Below are 20,824 nucleotides of genomic sequence, written 5' to 3'. Positions count from 1 at the left end.
GACTCTTAAAGCAATCCTAACCATTTAGGAAGAAGTGGCTAACATTTGACAATTTTAAAAAAGTGTAGCCATGAGACTAGCACTTACGAGCTTGGTTTTCCAAAAGAAAATTTCTATGCATACGACTCAACCATCCGACTTAGGGATGACAACAGGGCGGGTCAGGAACAGGTTGGACATGAACGTACCCGAACCAGTCACCTGACTTCTATACCCGGACCCTAGTTTTTTTTTGAGGGAACACAGTACCCGGACCCGAGTTGAGAAGCGGGTCGGAATCCATCCCCGTACCCGACCCGACCGGTGACCCGCTCACCTGCATTGAGTAATGACTCACTTCAATCAACACAACAAACAAAAGACAATGATGAATTTAACAAGAACAATAATTGAATTAGATGGATGTGCAGTACTGCAGTTCAGTGGATTGCAATAATAATGATGAATTCAAGAGATAAATGGTTTACCATAACAGAAATATGGGCTTAGGATTAGACTTTTGCACCTTCTATAGGCTATAATTTAATGGGGTCATAGTCTAATATATCTCTCTCGGGTCCCCGCAGGTAGAACTCCATCCTCATCCCTTCACCCGTCCAAATACAAGACTCCGGACCCGGTTACCCACAGGTCAAAATTAAGACCCATCCCCATACCCATAGGGGCGAGTACCCACTGAGGATTCAGCCCCTCGGGAAAATTGCAATCCCTAATCCGACTTATATATAATCCAATTGATCAACGGCTACAATGCCACTCACTTGACCTACTTTGTCTAATCAATGGTCGTAGTGTTTGAGTCTTATGTAGGCAATATAATTGGTCATAGGTATAGCGGTACTGTTTCCAAAAAAAAAAGTTATGGAGCAAAAGTTTGCGCCAGTCACACATTAGGGCAGGAATGGTGAGGTTTAACACGTTTATATACTTTAATTAACATATCCGCACAGAGCTCGATATAAATTGACACTACTAATTAAACCATAAATTCATGAACTTGATACAAAAAATATTCATAAACTCAATAAAATGGTTGACGTTAATCTATATCCAATGGAGTCACCCCTCGCACTCGCAAAACCAGAGCTCTACCTTGCAAGTAACCTTTCCTAACATCTTATTATCTGCAAGCCAACCACCTGAACATCGGTTGCCAAAACCGTTCGTACAACTAGTGTTTGCAGAACCCCGTATACTGCACTAGTCACCATGAATCGAAAAGTGCATCAATTAGTACCACACTGCATTGTATTTTTCTAATGCAAGAAGTTGCTAACCACGCATGCATCTTTGAACTCAAATGATACAACCACCAACTTTCTACATTAGATTCATCCATACTGCATATACATGGCTCCATCAATGGTAAACAAGGTTCTACTGTACATAACGCTATAACATAACAGAAAAGAATACCGAAACTGAATCCAAATCCAAGCATTTAAGATTTTAAGATCACGATATTCATTGGCGATGCTACGTCGAGAGTTTGGGTTATCAACTTCGGTAGGTGTCAATACGGCAGCACTGGAGGAGATTTACAGCGACACCACCAATTAGTCTATAGCACTAAAAATAATCAGGTAGAGGTGTATCATCATCCCACAGCTCCTTGAATTCACTCATGAAATTGCCTTCATCCATCTCGGCTGAGTCATCTAAAATCTTTTCTTGCACAATCTGCAATTATATCAGCAGAGAAATGGTGTTAAGTGTTCCGTAAACACAGCATATGCCCATTTGGATTAAAGATGCAGAGTAAGCCATAAAATCAACGCTAAATGCTACCTAGATTATAAGGAAACCAGGGCATTACCTGCGACTCTTGCATTTTTGATACAACGTTCAAAATCCGTTGGTACTGATCCCTTGCTTCTGGGTATTGAACCATGGACTTCACTCTGGCAAGAGCTTTCTGTAGCCTTTCTTCAGTTTGCTTTCGTCCTTCTTGCAAGAAATCATAGTCATCGCCAGCAGGTTTATCAGCGACCAAACTGCTACTTGTTCCACCACTGCTGCTCTCTATTGCACCTTCTGTGGGCCTAAAACCACGTAACCCAGCCCTTCTTCGCCTCCAGCGCAATATAACTTTTTCCACTATCCCAACAGACCAAACTATTTTCCGATAATGCTTCCTCACCTGGTGGCCTCGCACATGAGCCTAGCCAGTAAAAGAGTAAAAAATAATCAGCAACAGATTAATCGCCAATGGCACAAAAAGGAACAATAGCACTCTCCATTAGACAGTACATTAAAGATTATCCCAGTATGGCATGACTGACTTAATATCCCATCCATGTGTTCACTAATGTTCGCAGTGGCAGACAAATATCAAGATAATCAAGAGCAAGCAACTCTAGAGAAAAATAAGAAACTAAACTGTCAAGTGAGCCATTTTATATACACGATACCTGGATCTTTACAATTCTCTGTCTGATGAGAAGAAATTCCTTTCTCCCCTTCCATCCCCTATATTTATTTTGAATACGAGATGCAGCAGCATTTAGCGGATCAAGCTGGCCTGGTTTAGATGCCTTCATAGACACAAGAGAAAGCGCATGCTCATCTGATATGCCACCTTTGTCACCCTCATATTGAATTGCTTGCTTCCTCTGGAAGGATTGCACCCTGAAAACTTGATATATCAGAGCAGCAGCTTGAGCAGCATTTCGAACAGCACCTAATGAATCTCCAATTGCAGGTTGCGATGCACTTCTCTCAGTGATATCAACAATACCAGGTAGACCAGAGATTTCAGACATATTGGCTTCCTTCAGATTGAGTGCTTGAAGATGACTTGTCAGAGAGGATTCAGCCAGGAAACCAGAGATACCCTTATGTCCATTAGCAGATGCAAGGTCTGCCGGTGTGCTTTCAGCAGGGTAATTAGGATGTGGATCTGTCAAAGCTCCAGGAGCTGCTCCCAATGCAATAAGTGCTACAACAGTCCGTTCTCTGCATCATAGGTCAAGAGCATTTGTACTGTTCAATATTCAAAAATTTAAAACAAAATATTACCCTATTTCCCTTTTTCGATCACATACCTGCCACAAAATGCAGCCCAATGGAGTGCAGTCCATCCATGAAAATCTCTGAAATTTATGTTCACACCAGCAGTAACAGTTGGTCTTATGGCCCAACCATAACCAAGGGCAGCTGCAAGATGAAGCACACCCAGCCCCTCGTCATCTAACACACTGGGTCCTTTGCCACCATCGCCTACTTTATGGAGAAGCCAGACATGTAGTTTTTCCTTGATCAATTTTTCAGCATATTGATCCTGCTGATCATCAGTAAGAAGCTCGTTATCATCAGCCAACTTGAGTAACTTGGACCACTCATCATTGTTCGCCAACAGTGAACTTATCTTCTTGCTCAAATCGATCATCTCCTTACTGGGGTTAGTTATAGTAGCTTGGTAATCATGTGGTTCCAGGGACAATAGGTTATCAAGACGTATCTGGAAATAAACTTTGTTTGTTGCACCAAGCGGGCTAGGAGCGTCCATGTATTGAGAGTCACTTGGTCGGAATTCAAACTCACGTACTTCACTACAGGCTAATCTGTTGGAACAGGTGACATAGAAAGGAACTCGGCCCGGTTTATGTGGGGGAGAATAACATCGAAGACTCCCATCTGCTGAAATGTCTGCTGGAATTTCAACTTCTCCAAACATGCATGACCACTTGTGTCTCTCTGTGACTTGATTGGCATGTAAGAATCTACCAGTAACTAAAACCTACATTGCATACAACATATTTTGTGAGCAACTGGAGAACACTATTTTCAGCTGGAATTTCAACTAGAACCATCAATACTTTCAATGCTAAATGATGAGGACATCACTAGCCTGGATATGACCATGGCTATCTTATACATCCATCAACCAAAGGTGATATCCAAGCTAGTGATGTCCTCGTCATAAAAGAAAAGGTAAAAAATATCACCATCAGAACACTATACCTTGGTCTTTGAGCCTGCATATGTCCAGCTTGGCAAAAAATCAACTATAGTAAATAGCTGATCTTGCAAAACCATAGGGGCCACAGTGAACTGATCCAGTGGCTCACGGCTTGATGCTTCGATAATACTATCTGCCTCTTCAGTGTTCCAGTACGCCCCTGAGCTAGACTGGATTTGGGAATCCTCAACTTCAAGAAGCTCTTTGCTCATCCATCTTGTAAAACTGTCAGATTTCTTAAAGCTGTCTTTCAGGATGTCAGATAGATTGGATGACTGAGTCTTCAAAAACGGGTAGCCAATAGCTGCCTCTAGAGATCCATCATTTTGTTGGATGCTATTCTGTGTTGCAGATATATCACCAGTGGCACCAGAGAACTGTAATGCAAAGGCTTCCATTAGATAGCTGTTCAAAGAAAACTAAACCAGACAAGAACACCAAGAGCACAGCCAACTGCAGTATTCTATCTGAACAAAGTAATTATCGAAGTAAAGAAATAGGATATTGCTTGGCAATGTAATAAGATACACAAAGTAATTATTGAAGTACATTCTGAAAAGGCAATGTAATAGAAACTCCTATTCGAGTTTGCTTGGCAGCTTTGTCCACATTTTATGTTAACAAAATACTTGCCAATTTATATTTTCTAAGAAATTAACTTACCAAGGGCTATGGACATGGAAACCTCTACAGCATATCTCAAGAAAGAATAGAACTCCACAATTTCCAATAGAAAAATAACTTGCACTAATACTGAAAGAATCATAAGTGCAATCTTGCCATATTACTATCAGATAAAAAAGTTGTCTGCCTTGCTAATCATCCCATGGTCAGAATTCAGAACTACAGAAGTAACCATGAACATGGCAAAAGTAAATTGTCATTATCTAGTACAAGGTAGATTTTTTTCTGTTGCAGATTCAGCATCCTGAACTAATTTGAATTTTGAAGCACCTGCACATTAGTGTTGTCACCAGTGAATGTCCACTGAATAGAAAGTCTTTTCCTTGACTATAAGGAATCCAACAAAATCTTAAAATCATTGACAATGCAAGTAAAGTTTCACATTTCATATCAAGTACTACCTCCATACCAAAATATAAGTGATAGCCAAAATCCCTTTTATATGGACAGAAGTAGTTGGAATTAAATATTTCACGACATAAGGTAATTTGAAATTTGAAGCTTTCATTTTTAGCACACAAAACAGGGAGAATTACCATGAGAACAACTATTAACTTTGCAACAGGATAACGTTTTAAGCATCACCTTACAAAACTTGCACGTACCTGCCAGAATGGTTCTACATCAGCTCCTGCAGCACCTATATCCTTAAGACTCAGTCCATCAGAATATACTTCATCAAATGTCAAGTATTCAACCCCTGGACCTTGTGTGAATTGCTCAGGTTGAACAGTATTTTGTAGATGAGACATTTGAACAGCCCCTTCATCAGGCTTCATAACCCCATTCCATGATAGTTCATTCCCATTAGTTGCATGTTCAAGGTTTGGATCACGGAAGACAAGAGGTGAATCATGCTGGGTACTAGAAAAGAAGCTTGCTGTGTCTCCCATAGCATGTTGTCCCTGATAATTACCTGAAATCATGTGAAAACAAAAGGAGTTAATATCAACTTCACTTAGGTACAAAGCATATTGTATCTCTTGTTAATTACCTATGGATGAAGCAGGAACATGAGAACTGAACATAGAAGCATCAATCACAGGTCCAATTCCATTTTGCTGGTGCTGCATCTGAGTGAAAGAGTTGTATCCGGCTCCTCCTGAATAAATATCTGCTGCACCGAATTTTTCTTTAGATACGCTGTGCATAATTGGAGTATGTATCAGTGAAACTATTTTTTTTTTGTGCAGTATTTTTCATTGATTTGTCATTACATATAGCCAAAGAAGACAGCCAAACAATTTTACCTGATTCCGCCTCTTCATATTCAGAGAACTGCCCACTAACTGAGCTTTCACCCTCTATAGTTTGGGAAGGTAATTGACTTAATGGACTATCCATAGCAGCTGCTTGAAGCATGTCGTTATGCCCCCTAGTACGAGATTTCCCACCCTGAAGTTCATGTCCACAGAGCAAGATGCAATGAGGGGTTAAGTGACTTCTTACAAGAGCAAAAAGAGGGGAAAAAACCTCTAATTCAACAGGCAATGATGAATTTTATTCATTATGTGAAACCAGAAAAGTGATTTAACTAGCAATGAAAATGAATAAAAATCCATTCAGCAGACATATTGGAAAACAGTAGCACTCTGTTATTAGAACTAGTTCCAACTATACAAACACAAAAATCACAGGATTGTTCCATCTAATGTCCCAGACATATCCAATACCATCATATAATAATACTATAAAAACATCTGATGCTACCACCTACATTTATCCAATTATGTCAAGTCAACATCATGTAACTCCTAGAGTTGGGCATCATAGCACTGATTTGTGCAATGTGAAATTGGTAGTAGACCATGCAATACCCTAATATACTAGAGTATGCTCAATTCAAAGATTACCACATGAGACAGGCATTACCCGATGTACAAATACAAAGGAAAAGAAGTCTTTCTTACAAGATACTTCCCCATATTATGTGAATATCAATCATCAGAAATAAATGATAATAATAATACACATAGCTTCCTAAATATTTTATTAGTACAGGTATTTATTAAATTTTAAATACTTAGAATAATCAATCCAGTAGTACTAGTGTTTAGTCAATAAAAAATTGAAAGGAATAAATACTGCAACAATGCAATATAGAATAAAAGCATGAGAAAAGGAATCGAACATTATGATGAACAATCTAACTCCTGCATACGGAATGATGGACTGTAGATTAAGGCAGATATAAAGCTAATCATTAAGTGAAAAATAGGACAGTTCAGTATTACCTTGGTCTCAAGATAATGTACAAGAACAATGTGCATAAAATCCCTGCAAAATAAAATATAAGTCTACAAGGTTATTCAAACGCAAAAATCTACAATGCTGTATGCAAACTCAACATGCAGATGCATTCATTTTATGCGCCTATGAGAAATCATTCATGCTAGTAGCCCCATAGGCTCATAAAACATAGCATAGCACAACCACGTAATCGAACATACAAAATTTTTGGAAGAATTCTACTTACTCTTCCAACATCCAGTAAGTCCTCCTTTGGAAATTCTCGTTCTCTTCCCCATGTGCATAGTAGCAATGAAGCACATCAATACTTCCAGACTGGATTGGCAAACAACAGCAAGTTTTATTCACATTGACAAATAACCACTACTCCATATGACTAAATGCTAGGCACAGGAATTTCGACATGACAAAATTGTTTGTAAAAAGGTACTCCATCCGCACACAAAGATAAGGGATTTTGCCCCTTCCCACTTGTCCAGGGATTTTGGTTTACTAGTTATCCTATCAATCAACTCTATTTCAAATTTCCTCCCATCTTACCCCCAGCTACCCTCAACCAGTCCTCATTTAATAGGGGTATCCTAGTCCTTTCTCTTCATCCTTAATCTTTCCAAAAAGGGCAAAATCTCTTATATTTGTGGATGGAGGGAGTATATTGAATACTGCAAAGCAGACTTACTTTCAGCCTTTCATGGGCCTCTTTGACAGTCTTCCCATCCTTTTTCTTCCTCCAATTATGGCCATCTTTCCTGAAGTATCTCAATACTTTCCGATCAAATAGGAAAAGCGAGCCACCTAGGCAGGGCAAGAATGGTAAGAAATATTGAACTTGAGGATGGTATATATTGAGGAAACTTTATCAACTCCAATAACACGCAATGGTGATGTGAGAAAAGTTAATTGTTGACTAGTGTTGCAAATAAATGATCAGGTCAATAGAAAGGTAGAATTTTAAATCCGCACACCACTAAATCTTGTTTATGTGCAAGGCAGTACTTTTTAAGAAAGGTATCAGAGTCAAAAGAATTGAAATAACTTCTTCCGGCAAAAGAAACATATATTAATGCCTCACAGACACAACCTGACAAGCGTTCTATTGCAGCAGTCATATAGAGCCCAGTAAAACATATTATGTTTTAGTTACTTACAAATTACAATACACATTGAAATTCCACTGGAATACAGAGATACTTGGCAAAGAAGGATATAACAAGCTAAAATTACCAGAATACATGCAGATAGCTACAAGATAGAAGTTTAGAACTTCCGATTATTGAGGTTAAATGTAATTTCATAAATTAGGATGCAATAAAAATTCGTGCATCTGCTGGTATTTTTTAAATGATATTTTAACAGCTAGCAGTATGGTGAATCACCAATAAAAAATACCTCAATGTAAAAGTAAAACAAATTACAGCAGCATTTAATGTAAGAGACAAGTGCCATACTTTGAGGCCTGTTTGGTGGTTCTGGTGCAATACGGAAACTTCTGTAGTTCTTAAGTATTTCACAAATTTCAGCAGGACGCAACCATCGCTGTTGAGCCTCCTTCAGAATCTGTGCGATATCTGTTTAGACATCACATAACAAAGTTAAGCAACGCACCATATTCCTCAGAAAAGCATAGGCAGGAGGTCATCACAGAACAAAATCAGACTATTTTTCAGAACAAGACAATAATGGTAGTAGCACTCTTGGCCAAACAAGTGGAGAACTGCAGGTCAACATGATCCCTCTTTTGCAAAGGTGGAACAAAATCACCACCAAAACAGGGAAACACAACCAACCACGGAGCCACCTCCGAAATCAATTGTGCCCGTGCAGTGCAACCTCCGAAATCCAGCCCAGTCCTTAACACCCCCCCCCCCCCCCCAATTGATTAGTTAGCAGACCGAAACTTCAAGAGCAACGGCGTACAATTCCAGTACCATGTCTCAGTAGCTCCCAGTATCCCACCACACACTAGCCTATCGACATGTCCAAGCAGCCGAGAGCACCACCGTTCTTCCATGCTCCACCCTCCCACAGCACCAAAAAAGAGGAAAAAATATAGTACAGTCCTACGAATCCCTCGCACGAACCCTGCCAGTCGACCGCCGCGTTGACCGAGACCACCGTCACTCCAACAACCCACCCAGATCGGATCGAGCCGGCAAGCACTCACTCCCGCCGCACGCAGCGAAGACACACGCGGCGGCGGCGGCCACCCACCCACCGGGACCACAGCGACGGACGACGCCAACCCATGCTCACCTAGCTGCGGCACCACCGCCAAGCGCCGCGCGTCCGCGGCCGCCATGGCTGAAAAGGCTTTGGGGGGCGGCAGGCCCCTCCCCCGCGCTCGCGGGGTGTCAAGGCTGAGGCGGAGGGCTCCTTGGGCCGCGCGCCACCACGCGACGGGGCGCCCCCCGCGCCGCCGGTTAGGTCAAGCCGCGCGCCCCGGGGATCCGAGCGGCGGGGACGGGCGATCTCCGCCTCGGCGCGCCGAGGGTTTGGGCTTTTTTTTTTCTTCGTCTTCGTAGAGGGGAGTGATTATTTTTTTTCGTGGGTGTTTTTACTAGTTTTGTGAATAGTGGAAAGGACGGGTTTGCCCCTGCCGTGCAGATTGTGGTCCTGTCAGGGCGTGTCCGTCCGTGCTGCGGTGCGGCCAGGGGAGTGGCAGTGCTAGCGTGGGGAAGCTTCGTGCTGTTGTTGCTGGGACAGCCGACCGGCCACCGCGAGCCCAACGGCACAGCTGCGTGCTGGCGGTTTTGTTAGGCTGCTTTCACTCCTAAAAATTCTTAGGAGACGTTGTATTGATATTGTACGATTATATATTTAAGGTATTAAATATAGTTTAATTAAAAAATAAGTTTTAGATTTCGTTTGAAAACCACGAGATGAATTTTTTGAGTCTAATTAATTCATCATTAGCACATATTGGTACTGTAGTACTTATGTCTAATCATCAACTAATTAGACTCAAAAATTCGTCTCATGATTTCCCTCTTAACTGTGTAATTAGTTTTAAGTGTTAATTTGATCCATGTCATTGCAAATATGAGAATTCAGATAAATGTCATTACAATTCGTCTATTTGTAGTTATGCCATTCAAATTTTATGAATTTGGAACCATGCCATCGCCGTCACATTTTTCATCTTCTCCTCCATTTACACATGGGACCCACCCGTCAGATTTACCCACTTCCTTCTTTCCACCTTATCTTCTTCTTTCCACCCTCGTCGTCATGTCTTGCCCTGCCCGTCAGCCTCCGCCTCCACCGCATCCCGTCCAGCCCTTCGGCCTCTGGCTCCACCGCCGCCACATCCTCTGATCTGCTCTCTGAGTCATTGCACGACCTGTCGCTCCGCATCTCCATCGACATCGTCTCGCTTGACCTCAACGTCGAGGACTCCGTCGCCGCCATCATGGACGCGCTTTATAGGCGCCGCTCGACGGACCGACCCGCGGCGAGCTCGGTCATGGCGCTGGGGTTCGGCGGAGGCGGTCAGTGGCAATGCGGTGATCGCTAGGGTGGCCGAGGAAGCGTGGCTCAGGTTGGTGTACTCTGACGTGGAGCGGGAACGGGAGCAGAGCAAGCACGCCATTGCTGTCGCCGGGACAACCACAACCGCAGCTGATGCCGCCAGGGCGGCTGCTCAGGTCGTCGTTACCGTTGTGTGGCTCACCAGCAAGGGTCGCGCGGCTATTGTGCTCGCCGCCGGCAACGCCCGTAGCCTCAGCGCCGCCGCCATCAGGATCTAGGCAACATTCAGAGGTTTCCTAGTGAGCAACCACACGATTCGTCTTCTTGCTCCGTTTCCTCGTCGCCATTGCCGTCAGGATGGATCTGACGGGTGGATCCCACATGTAAATGGAGAAGCAGATGGAAAACATGACGGCGATGACATGGTTCCAATTTCGTAAAATTTGAGTGGCATGGCTACAAATAGACGAATTATAATGATATTTATCTGAATACTCATATTTGCAATGACACGGATCAAATTAACCCTAGTTTTAATGTTCATGTATATTTAATGCTTTATTTAGGTGTCCAAAGATTCGATGTGATATTTTTTAGAAAAGTTTTTTGTGAACTAAATAGGACCTTAGCGAATAGCGAGAGTGCAAAACTTCGGCCATTTCCCTGGCTGAAGATGGTAGACAACACTATCTGATACAATAGAAATAACTAATAAAAATATAAAATTCTATTTTAGACAGATAATAAACCTGCTTGCAATGGCCAAGAACACATAACATAAGTGACTACTTCCCTTTTACAGTATAGCCCCTTCGTCACAATATAAAAGGTATTTATACGTCCTTCATCGTGATTTGATTATCATATAACGTATGAACTATGAATAAAATTCTATTTAGTCCATATGAAAAGAACTAAAATCATAAATCGCAGCCTGCATTTTATACATGCAAAATGAATTTGCAAATTGTTTGGAAGCCGGTTGGATGGAGTTGTGTGCATCCTAACTGAGGCATGATGAAATTTATTTGCTTATAGAATGTCAAATTGGGATTTCTTAATGATCAATTTGGGGTGTTTCTATTATACAATGATTAATTTAGGGTGCAGAGAGCACTACCATATAGACAAATTATTTAGACCAAACAATGATGTAAATATCCATTACTAAATAACAAGACGATATAAAGTGACAGGTAGGTGAGGGTAAAAGAATAGGAATTTGAATATGACGTTATTGATTGTATTTCATAAATATAGGAACTTGTACTTCACAAATATACATTTTTGTTAGATAAATTTGAAATTTATAAATATATTTATTATAGGACCTAGGTAGTATAATTTTTCTTTTGTCTTGATTATTTCTCACTATATCAATCAGTGCTTCAAACAGTGATATCACGAACCACCACGAGCTCACAAAAATTGGGAGATGCCGTAACTCACAGCTTTTTTTAGCACACGCTAATATGGATGAGAAAAAACTATAATATTCTTACTATCAAATAAAATGTGGTTGAATGTAAGTTTCAATAATTTGGTTTCAAAAAATATATAAGTTTCAATAAGAATTAAATAAGAGCAAATGTTATAAAATAAACTCTAAATTTAACTCTAAAATTAATTTTTAAAATCCACATTTTTAGTTTATAAGTGGGTGCATAAGTGAAACCATACAAGCCTCTAAGTTTCTACTATGTTAGATAGTGCCACTTTACACAATTACATATATTTTTATTTCTGCCTGTACTTGTAAGCTAATATTTGAATTTTCAATATCAGATTTGAAGTTGATTTTAGGGTTGTTTTATCGAAGTTTATTTTTCAGCCTTCACATTTAGATCACTAAAAATATGTATATAAAAATCTTTTTACTAATTATCTTTCATTTGCAAATATGTCGTTTGACTTTTTTTTCATAAAAACTCAAACAATCATCGTCTTTTTTGGCAAATTACATAACCAGTTTTATGTTACATACATGTGAGAGGTGGAAACGTGTAAGACCAGGTAGGTTCAGTCGGCACATTAGAACCCGTCTTCCGGTATGTAGTAGGGTTTTTCACACTAATCCAAACAACATTTTGTTCTTTCTACGCTTTACAATCATTGGCCGCTGCTAATGCGTGTCGTTTTCCACGCTTCGTTTTCTAGCTAGCTGAGTCCAACTCCAAGAGAAGAACTGGTTTTTTAGTAGGTCCCACAGAGGGCCAGTCACTAGGAGAAACTTGTGTTAACGTCTCATCATCAATTTGCAGTTGCTGCATTATCACACCTTCACCGGATAAAGCCCTAATCTGCAGATCAATAAATTGCATGAAAAGAGCTTTGTGACAGACAGCACATCGATCACATCCACAGCTCGTCGTGTACCCCTCAGGTTTCACCAATAAGCAGCTCAATATAAATTTTTAATCACTAATTACAACTGTGTTGTACCTAAAGACAGTCTCATGTCTAATTATACAGTTTCCAAAACAGTTAACTCAATTAAATGATGTATAAAACAACTAATCACAATGTAATGTTTTATTATATCATTTTTAAAACTAAATAAAACATTTAATTAATACTAAAAGTTTGATTGCACGTAGACAGTGTGATTGCATGAAACGCTTCAAGCCCCTCAATACGAGTTTCCCTGCGTTACCGATGACTTGGTAACGGTGCCCACATGTTTCATGCCCATAAAATGAATTCTCTTTTCTCACAGTTTTATGTAAATATTCTCTTTTGTGACAATGTGTCATCTAATTAATGTGCATGATACATCCACGAAACAGTTATTAAGACTGACCGCAAACCAAAATTGGTACTAATTAATTAAGCAACTAGCATTAGAGCAAGACTAATAATATAACCAACAAGCTGTTTATAAGACTCTTATAGTCTTTTTTTAGCCCACCCATACAATAGTAGCTTTTTATCATTAAATACAGGGTCCAGATGTCTCTCTCACGTAGTTTATTGGTTCTTGTGTCCAAGCTAGCTATAACTATCTCCTCCACATAAGCATATAGGCAGCTTATAGCCTGCTATTATACTTGCTCTAGAGCAAGGCTAATAATATAGCCAACCAGCCGGCTATAAAACTCTTTATAGTCTTTTTATAGTCCATTTATATAATAGTTAGCTACTCATCTTTAATGCAGGACACATATGTCTCTCTCACAGAGTATCTTGTTTCTTTTGCCTGAGCTGACTATAAGCTTATAGTCCGCTTCTCATCTCTCTCATTCTCTCCCTGCTCACATCAGCATTTAGCCGGTTTATACTATACTATTATATTTGCTCTAAGCCAATCCCATCCGAGGAAGGTGGTGAGGCACGGAGGCGCATGCTGCAGCTAGCAGCATCTGGATAGGAGATTAGCACCCTATCGCCTCCCCTTTACAGCTCAAGATTGCACGTGCCCGTTTGGGTACTATCTTTTCGCCTATTTTACTGATGACCGATCTAGGAGAGCAGGGCGGGTTATTTCTTTTTCCTTTAGGCTCTAGCCCTCTCTTCTTCCTTCCCTTCTTCCCCCTCTCTTCCTCTGTTTTCTATAACAATACGAGGCTAGAGTCCTCACAAATACGTTCCTAATACTTACAATTATAAATTAAAATTTAAATTTAAAGTCGATATTAGATATCATTAATCGTTGTTTATTTTTTAACATTTACTTTTGAATTGCTAAAAATATAAATATACACATTTTATCTACAAACTGTTTTTATTGGTTAATAATCCATTTCACTCGTGCTTAATTTCAGAAAAAAAAATAGGAGCATGTGGCTGTTACTAATTTGCAGATAGTGGATCTTGACTGTTGACTGACAGTAGCAGGCAAAGCCACGGCATGTGCCATGTAATGCCGTCATGGTCTCCACTCTCAAATATCATGGAATCCTGTGGGTGATGGTGATAGATTAGTGAATCTGGAACTATATATCGAGGGGATCTTAATCTTACGGAAGATCCTATTACATTTATTTTAAGTTGTTTTCACGGGGCAAGAGCTCCCTAACAGCTCATATAAATTTTATCACCTATATTATCATTTGGATGACCTTCTATATCATGCATCACTCTAACAGAATATTCATATTGCATTATTTATATATATTTTTTTATTAATATTTTGTAATCACCCTCTTATGTTGATGTTGTCCTCTTCTATTATGATTGAATATTTAGATATGGATGGAGGAGAGAGAACATCCATATTTAGAGTTTCTATTTCTAATATGAATGATGCTCTATTTTTGAATAAAGTGATAAATGACCTGTTGGAACTTTTTTTCTTATATTATCTATGTTTATGATGGACGATATGATAGATGATATGTTGGGTTTCTCTAAAGGTCTGCTTTGTTCATGTCTTAAAACTATGCAACCTTTCAGCCAATTTTTTCTCGGATGCCACAATCTTGTTGCATTTTTGTAACACAATGACACATCGAACAACGTTGTTAAATCGAATTTACTCATGCCATAGGGATGAAATTGTCAGAATTGGTAGCTTGTCCATGAAAACGACTTCGGTTGGTAAAAATAAACTATTTTTACCCAAATGACCATACTTTTTATGAAAATGATGCGCAACTGATCATGATATTTTAGTGCATTGACAATGTATAGAGACCATGTAGTCAATATGGGTGTGATCCACTGTAGTTATTATTATAGTTAGAGTATTTCTAGTGTAAAACACTAGTCATGATTTCTATATCCTTCATGTCATTAATAAATTAATAAATTAGTACTAGACACTACTGCTACAATACAAACACTATTAATTCACATATAAATTTAATGTTACTTATCTCTAATCATGTCTTGAGTGTTGTATAGAAACTATATCTTATGCAAGACGTGGTTTTTTCTTTTTCTTCATTTAATCACTTGTCACATCATCTTATGTGGTAATTTATTTAATTATATGAGCATCATCCTAGTCATAGCATTATAAATGTCCTTATACTAAACTCCACAATGCTTATAGATAGAGTAGAAAATAAAGTGGGTCTCAAATATTAAAGAAAAAATATAAAAGCATTTATTCTTACAAACAATTCATATAGCTATAGACTACTAGAAATCACCTCACAATGTCCTATATAAAAACATTTATAGTATAATACCTACTTTTATAGTATATTATGGATGCCCTTACCTGAAGTACTACAGAGTATAGAAAATTTTAAAAAAATGAGTATGAAAATAAATCAAACATGTTCTGAACATCACGATCATACCAAAAATTGGTATTCAAATTGTACTAAAAATGGTAAGATCTTTAAGCCAAACGCATCGACCCTCTATCATACTCTAAACTTTTGATAATACCAAAATTTGACAAGTTTTTTTCAAACCAAGATTACTTTTCACAAGCACACAAATGATGCATACGTACATATACCACTACATACGCATACACTGCAAATACTCCTCCAAACACACTCTAAAGTAGTCACGTACAAAGGCAAATCTCCAGCCTCACTAAAATCGTATAAAAATAATACCCGAGAGTGCATAATGATGTTGGGCATTAGAATTTGAACCCTATTTAACAAAGTCATACACTTACAACTCTATCATCCAACGATTGGTGTTTCCATCGTCCCTCCGTATTTAAATAGATTACAGTCATTGACTTTTTTATACATATTTTATCATTCATTTAATAAAATACTTACGTAATTATTATTTATTTTATTATGGTTTAATTTATTACTAAATGTATGCTAATTATAAATTATAGTTTCATACATTTACATAAAATTTTAAAACAAGGAAAATAATCAAAAATATGCTAAAAAAAGTTAATAACATCATACATTAAAATGTCAATCAGCACAATGATATTGGACCAGTTACAGATGACACGATCAAGAAGCTTTAAATAGGTTCATCGGCATCACTTCTCACACCCATATAAAACCCAGACCATGATGAAGTCGACAAAGAAGTAAAGGTAGTGGCTGCAGAGGAACGTGGGTACGTACCCAACAGCTCGATCAGATCCAAATCTGATACTGCCATAGTGCCTGGAGAACAACTACAGTGCCAGGAATGAGGTCTTCTTTGATTCTTAAATTTTCTTTTTCAAAAACATCACGCCGAATCTTTGGACATTTAAATGAAGTATTGAATATAGATGAATAAAAAAAACTAATTATACAGTTATGGAAGAAATCGTGAGACGAATTTTTTTGAGACTAATTAGTCCATGATTAGCCATAAAGTGCTACATTAACCAATATATGCTAATGATGGCATAATTAAGCTTAAAAGATTCGTCTCGCGGTTTCTAGGCGAACCGTGAAATTCGTTTTCTCATTCGTGTCCAAAAACTCCTTCCGACATCCGGTCAAATATCTGATGTGACATTTCTACTAAAATTTTTTTGCCATCTAAACACCCCCGAATCTAACAAAAAGTGGAAAGGCGACGTGTGCCCTTTGCACATCAGAGGAACCCTTTTCTCTCTCTTTTTTTGGAGGAAAGAACATTTTACGGCTATGTTGGAAACAGCAAGCTACCAAAATTTGCTGCAAAACTATTATGTTTTCAGTCTTTCATATGCACGTACAAAGCGGTAAAGGTAGCTCTTAATTAGCAACATCAGATGACATTATCCACCATCATCTTTTCGTTTATGCTTGCTTATAAATTAAAATTTGAATTTTTAATCTTAAATTTAAAGTTAACTTTAGAATTTTCTTATCATAGTTTATTTTACAACACTTGCTTCTCGCAAAAAGCACGTATTTAAAAGTTATATTTTAAAAATACCTTTTATTTATAAATATGCCATTTGGCAGAAAAATGCAAACAATGAGCCCATTCGCATCCAAGATTTCCATGTCTTTATAGCTGTACTCAACATGCTACTAAAGTCTAAAGATACCACTAATCTAGTGTTTATCCTACCATTATAAACATGGGTGGACAAAAAAAGCTCGGGCTCGTGAGCCCGGCTTGGGCTTGCTTGAGCTCGCAAAGTTTGGCTTGGCTCGAAAACTAAATGAGCCAAGCCCAAGCTGCCTCTATAGCTCGTTTGCAAATCAAGACAAGCCCATGCTGGCTCGCAAGCTGCTCGGTAGGCTTGTAGAGCTGTGGAAAAATTGACCTAACCCATTAACAAGTTGTCTGGCTCATAAGAAATAGAGAAACCCTAACCTATTATCCGCTCACATAACAAAAACTCTCCTCCCCTTCTTAGCTTCTCACGCGGCTATGCCGCTGTCACACCGAGGTCGAGACAGCGAGCACGACCAGGTGGCGAGAGGAGTTGATGTCCGCCGCGACACCCCTCCCTCCCCTATGCGGTTGTCGGCTCTAGCCTCCCTCCCCAATGCCGCTCCATCTCAATGCCCCTCGCGCTGCTGGCATCCCTGACCAAGCTAGCTCGAGCTAGCTCAAGCTTTGAAACAAGGCAAGCCTGAAAGTGCATCTAGCCCCTAAACGAAGTTTTGGATGATTAATGACAATACTAGACAAAGCATGTGTGCGCTAATGAGTTGTGATTGCAGAGAAGTTTAAGGGATCAATTTGATTGAAGAAATACACGACTAACTTGATGCTTGTGTGACCCAGAGGGGATCGAAGAAGATTTTATTTTTTCGTTTTTGAGTCATAGGGGAACTCTATACTATTAAGAGAGGTCACCAGAAGCTAAGCATGCATCCAAGAGTGGTTAGGGTTAAGTCTAAGTCGAGCGGAGGCTCGCTGTTGTTTTCCGCAAGCAGTAAGGACCGGACGGTCCGGACTCCTAGCCGGACAGTCCGGTGGCAGGACGGTTCGAACCTTGGTCCGGGCCCTGCTCGGAGTGAGTAAGTTAAGTGTCAGTCGGACGGTCCGGCCCCCTAGCCGGATAGTCCGTTAGGTTACTTTTCCAACGACTAAGTGACGTCTGACAGCCTATAAAAGGGGCTCTTGAGATCTAGCCGTTTGTGAGGCTTTCTGTTCGAGTTCTCTGGGGCAAGTTTAGCACCTCTCAGGCCTCCCCACTAACCCAAAACACTTTCTAGAGAGATTAATTGTTGGATCATGTCTTAGAGAGAGTGTTTAGGTTAGTGAGTGATAGAGTGTTCATTCTCGGGCGTTGATGGATGCAAGTGGAGTCAAGGTGGCATATTACTCTTAGAGATTGATCTCCTAGACGGATAGGCGTCGCCCGCGAGCCTCCGATTCATGTGGATCGCCCGGGAGCAAGTTGTGAAGGTTGTTGCCTAACCTCCGCAAGGAAATAGGTAAGATTGATAGTGGATTATTGTGCTTTCTCATAGAAGGCTGCGGGGTAGAGCGGATTGCAACCTAGGGCTGGGCAAATCGCCTTGATCTTAACCTTGGTGGTCGATCGAAGGGGTTGCTTGTCCTTAGGTGTGAATTCGGAGACCCGTATTGGCCTTGTGAGAGGAAGCCAAGAGAGGAAAAGGATCGAGAGAGATCCTGCTCACAGGAGCGCCTGAACAGAGATTAGGATTAAAAGATCCGAACTTCGGGTTAAATCTCTCGTGCCATTGTTCTTGTGTTTTCTGTGTTCTGTTTGTTCCTGCGATCTTTCTGCGTTTATTTTCCACACACGATCACATCACATTCCTAGGAAGATCACCGGAAAAGCAAACTGTCAAGTCTGCATTTTTCACTGACCGGATAATCCGGTGTTCTAACCAGGACAGTCCGGCCAGAGCTCTCGGCCCAACCCAAGAGTGCCGACCGGACGGTTCGGCCCTAGGCCCGAACGGTCTGGCCTTTACTGACCGCTGCGATTTGAAAGAATTTTTAGGACACCTATTCACCCCCCTCTAGGCTGTCTCTCTGGGACTTCAAAGCCGACCTGTCTTTTTTGCTCGTTTTCTTTGTCAAGCTGAGCCAAGCCAAGCTAGTCCTTGACCAAGCTTTCACGAGCCGAGCCAATCTGGGCTCGGTTTGGCTTGTTTCCACCCCTAGATATAAATCTGGAAAGACTATCCATCCTAAAATATAGCAACCTATGATATGTTTGTCTAGATCCGTAGTTTTAAGATAGGTCATGAAAGTGCATCTAGCCCTTAAAGCGGGTTTTGGATGATTAATGACAATCCTAGTCAAAGCATGTGTGCGCTAACCGCTTGTGATTGCAGAGAAGTAAAGCGAAGCTTTACTTGTGCTCAATTACGAAAGGTTAAGATTAGACTAGAAGTGACCCGCAAGATGAAAAACGAACGGATTTGAAGCCTTAGAAATATGTTTTTTTTCTTTCACTTTGAGTCATAGGATAATCCGTACTATTAAGAGGGGTCACCTAGTCACCACATGCATCCGTGAGTGATTAGTGAGTGTTAGAGGTTAGGAAAGAAAATTTCCAGAGCCTGGACCGGACAATCCGGCCCCTAGGCAGCTTCCAGAACCCAAGTGTGGGTCGGACGGTCCGGCCCATGTAACTTTATCCAACAGCTAGCTGACGTTTGACAGCCCTATATAACCCACCTCGGGATTCTAGCTGTTGGTGAGGCTTCCAGTTCAAATCATAGGGTTCCCAGGCTGGTTCTAGCCCTCTCCAAGCCTCCTCCACCAATCCCAACACCTTCTAGAGTGATTAAAGAGAGAAACTAGCCTAGGTTGTGTTAAGAGGGATTAGTGTGTGACATTGAGAGTTCTTGAGCCCTAAAGAGAGTGATCACTTGATCTTGAGGGACCAAAAGGATGCATGTGGAGACATGGAGACCTATTACTCTTGGAGCTTGAGCTCCTAGACGGATAGGCGTTGCCCGCGAGCCTCCAAGCTTTGTGGATTGCCCGGGATCAAGTTTGTGAAGGTTGGCGCCTAACCTTCGCAAGGAAAAAGGCAAGTTCTCTTGTGAATTCTTAAGCTTCTTTTTAGAAGGTTGCAGGGTAGAGCGAATTGCATCCAAGGACTAGGCAAGAGATTGATCTTGACCTTGGTGGTCGATCAAGGACTTGCTAGTGCCTAGGAGTGAATTCGAAGACCCGTGTCGATCTTGTGTGAAGAAGCCAAGAGATGAAAAAGATCGAGAGAGATCGCGCTCAGTGGAGCGCCTTAGTGGAGAGTAGGATCGAAGGATCCGAACTTTGGGTAAAAATCACTCGGGTTCATATTTGTGTCTTCCTTCGCTTTTCGTTGTTTCTGTGTTCTTTCTGAGTTCATTTTCAACACACACACTACACGCTCGCAGGAACCATACCAAGAAAGGAGGACTGAAAAGTCCTCACTTTCACTGACCGGACGGTTCGATGTTCATACCCGGACAGTCCGGCCGGAGGCCTCGGCTCAACCCGAAGGCCTCGACTGGACGGTCCGGCTCCTGAGCCCGGATGGTACGGCCCTACTAACCGCTGCAATTCAAAAGAATTTTTAGGTCGCCTATTCACCGCCCCTCTAGGCTATCTCCCTGGGATTTCAGGTCAAACCCAATTATATGTAGCCATATTTTAGGACGAAGAGAGTAGACCCAGGGCGGTATC

At 40.5% G+C, this 20,824-nt stretch overlaps 1 protein-coding gene across 2 annotated transcripts; it reads right to left on the bottom strand.

The window, feature by feature from the left end:
- Nucleotides 1-1,269: 1,269 nt before the first annotated feature.
- On the bottom strand, nucleotides 1,270-9,430 carry LOC102719048 (calmodulin-binding transcription activator 3-like). 2 transcript variants are annotated; one of them, XM_040528077.1, is made up of 13 exons: nucleotides 9,149-9,430; nucleotides 8,344-8,463; nucleotides 7,575-7,690; nucleotides 7,122-7,210; nucleotides 6,880-6,922; nucleotides 5,896-6,040; nucleotides 5,640-5,762; nucleotides 5,251-5,561; nucleotides 3,964-4,338; nucleotides 3,045-3,739; nucleotides 2,412-2,955; nucleotides 1,817-2,161; nucleotides 1,270-1,680 (listed from the first exon to the last, which is right to left on the bottom strand). In XM_040528077.1, the coding sequence occupies exons 1-13, from the start codon at nucleotides 9,192-9,194 to the stop codon at nucleotides 1,570-1,572; spliced, it is 3,063 nt and encodes a 1,020-aa protein (XP_040384011.1). In that variant the 5' UTR covers nucleotides 9,195-9,430; the 3' UTR covers nucleotides 1,270-1,569. The 2 variants fall into 2 exon arrangements, with proteins under 2 accessions (XP_040384011.1, XP_040384012.1); XM_040528078.1 differs by having other exon boundaries at nucleotides 5,640-5,759.
- Between the last annotated feature and the right edge of the window lie 11,394 nt (nucleotides 9,431-20,824).

Source organism: Oryza brachyantha, chromosome 10 (assembly GCF_000231095.2).
Source record: "Oryza brachyantha chromosome 10, ObraRS2, whole genome shotgun sequence".
NCBI lineage: Eukaryota > Viridiplantae > Streptophyta > Magnoliopsida > Poales > Poaceae > Oryza > Oryza brachyantha.
The sequence above is the reverse complement of the archived record's forward strand: the minus strand, read 5'-3'. Positions and strand labels throughout refer to the sequence as shown.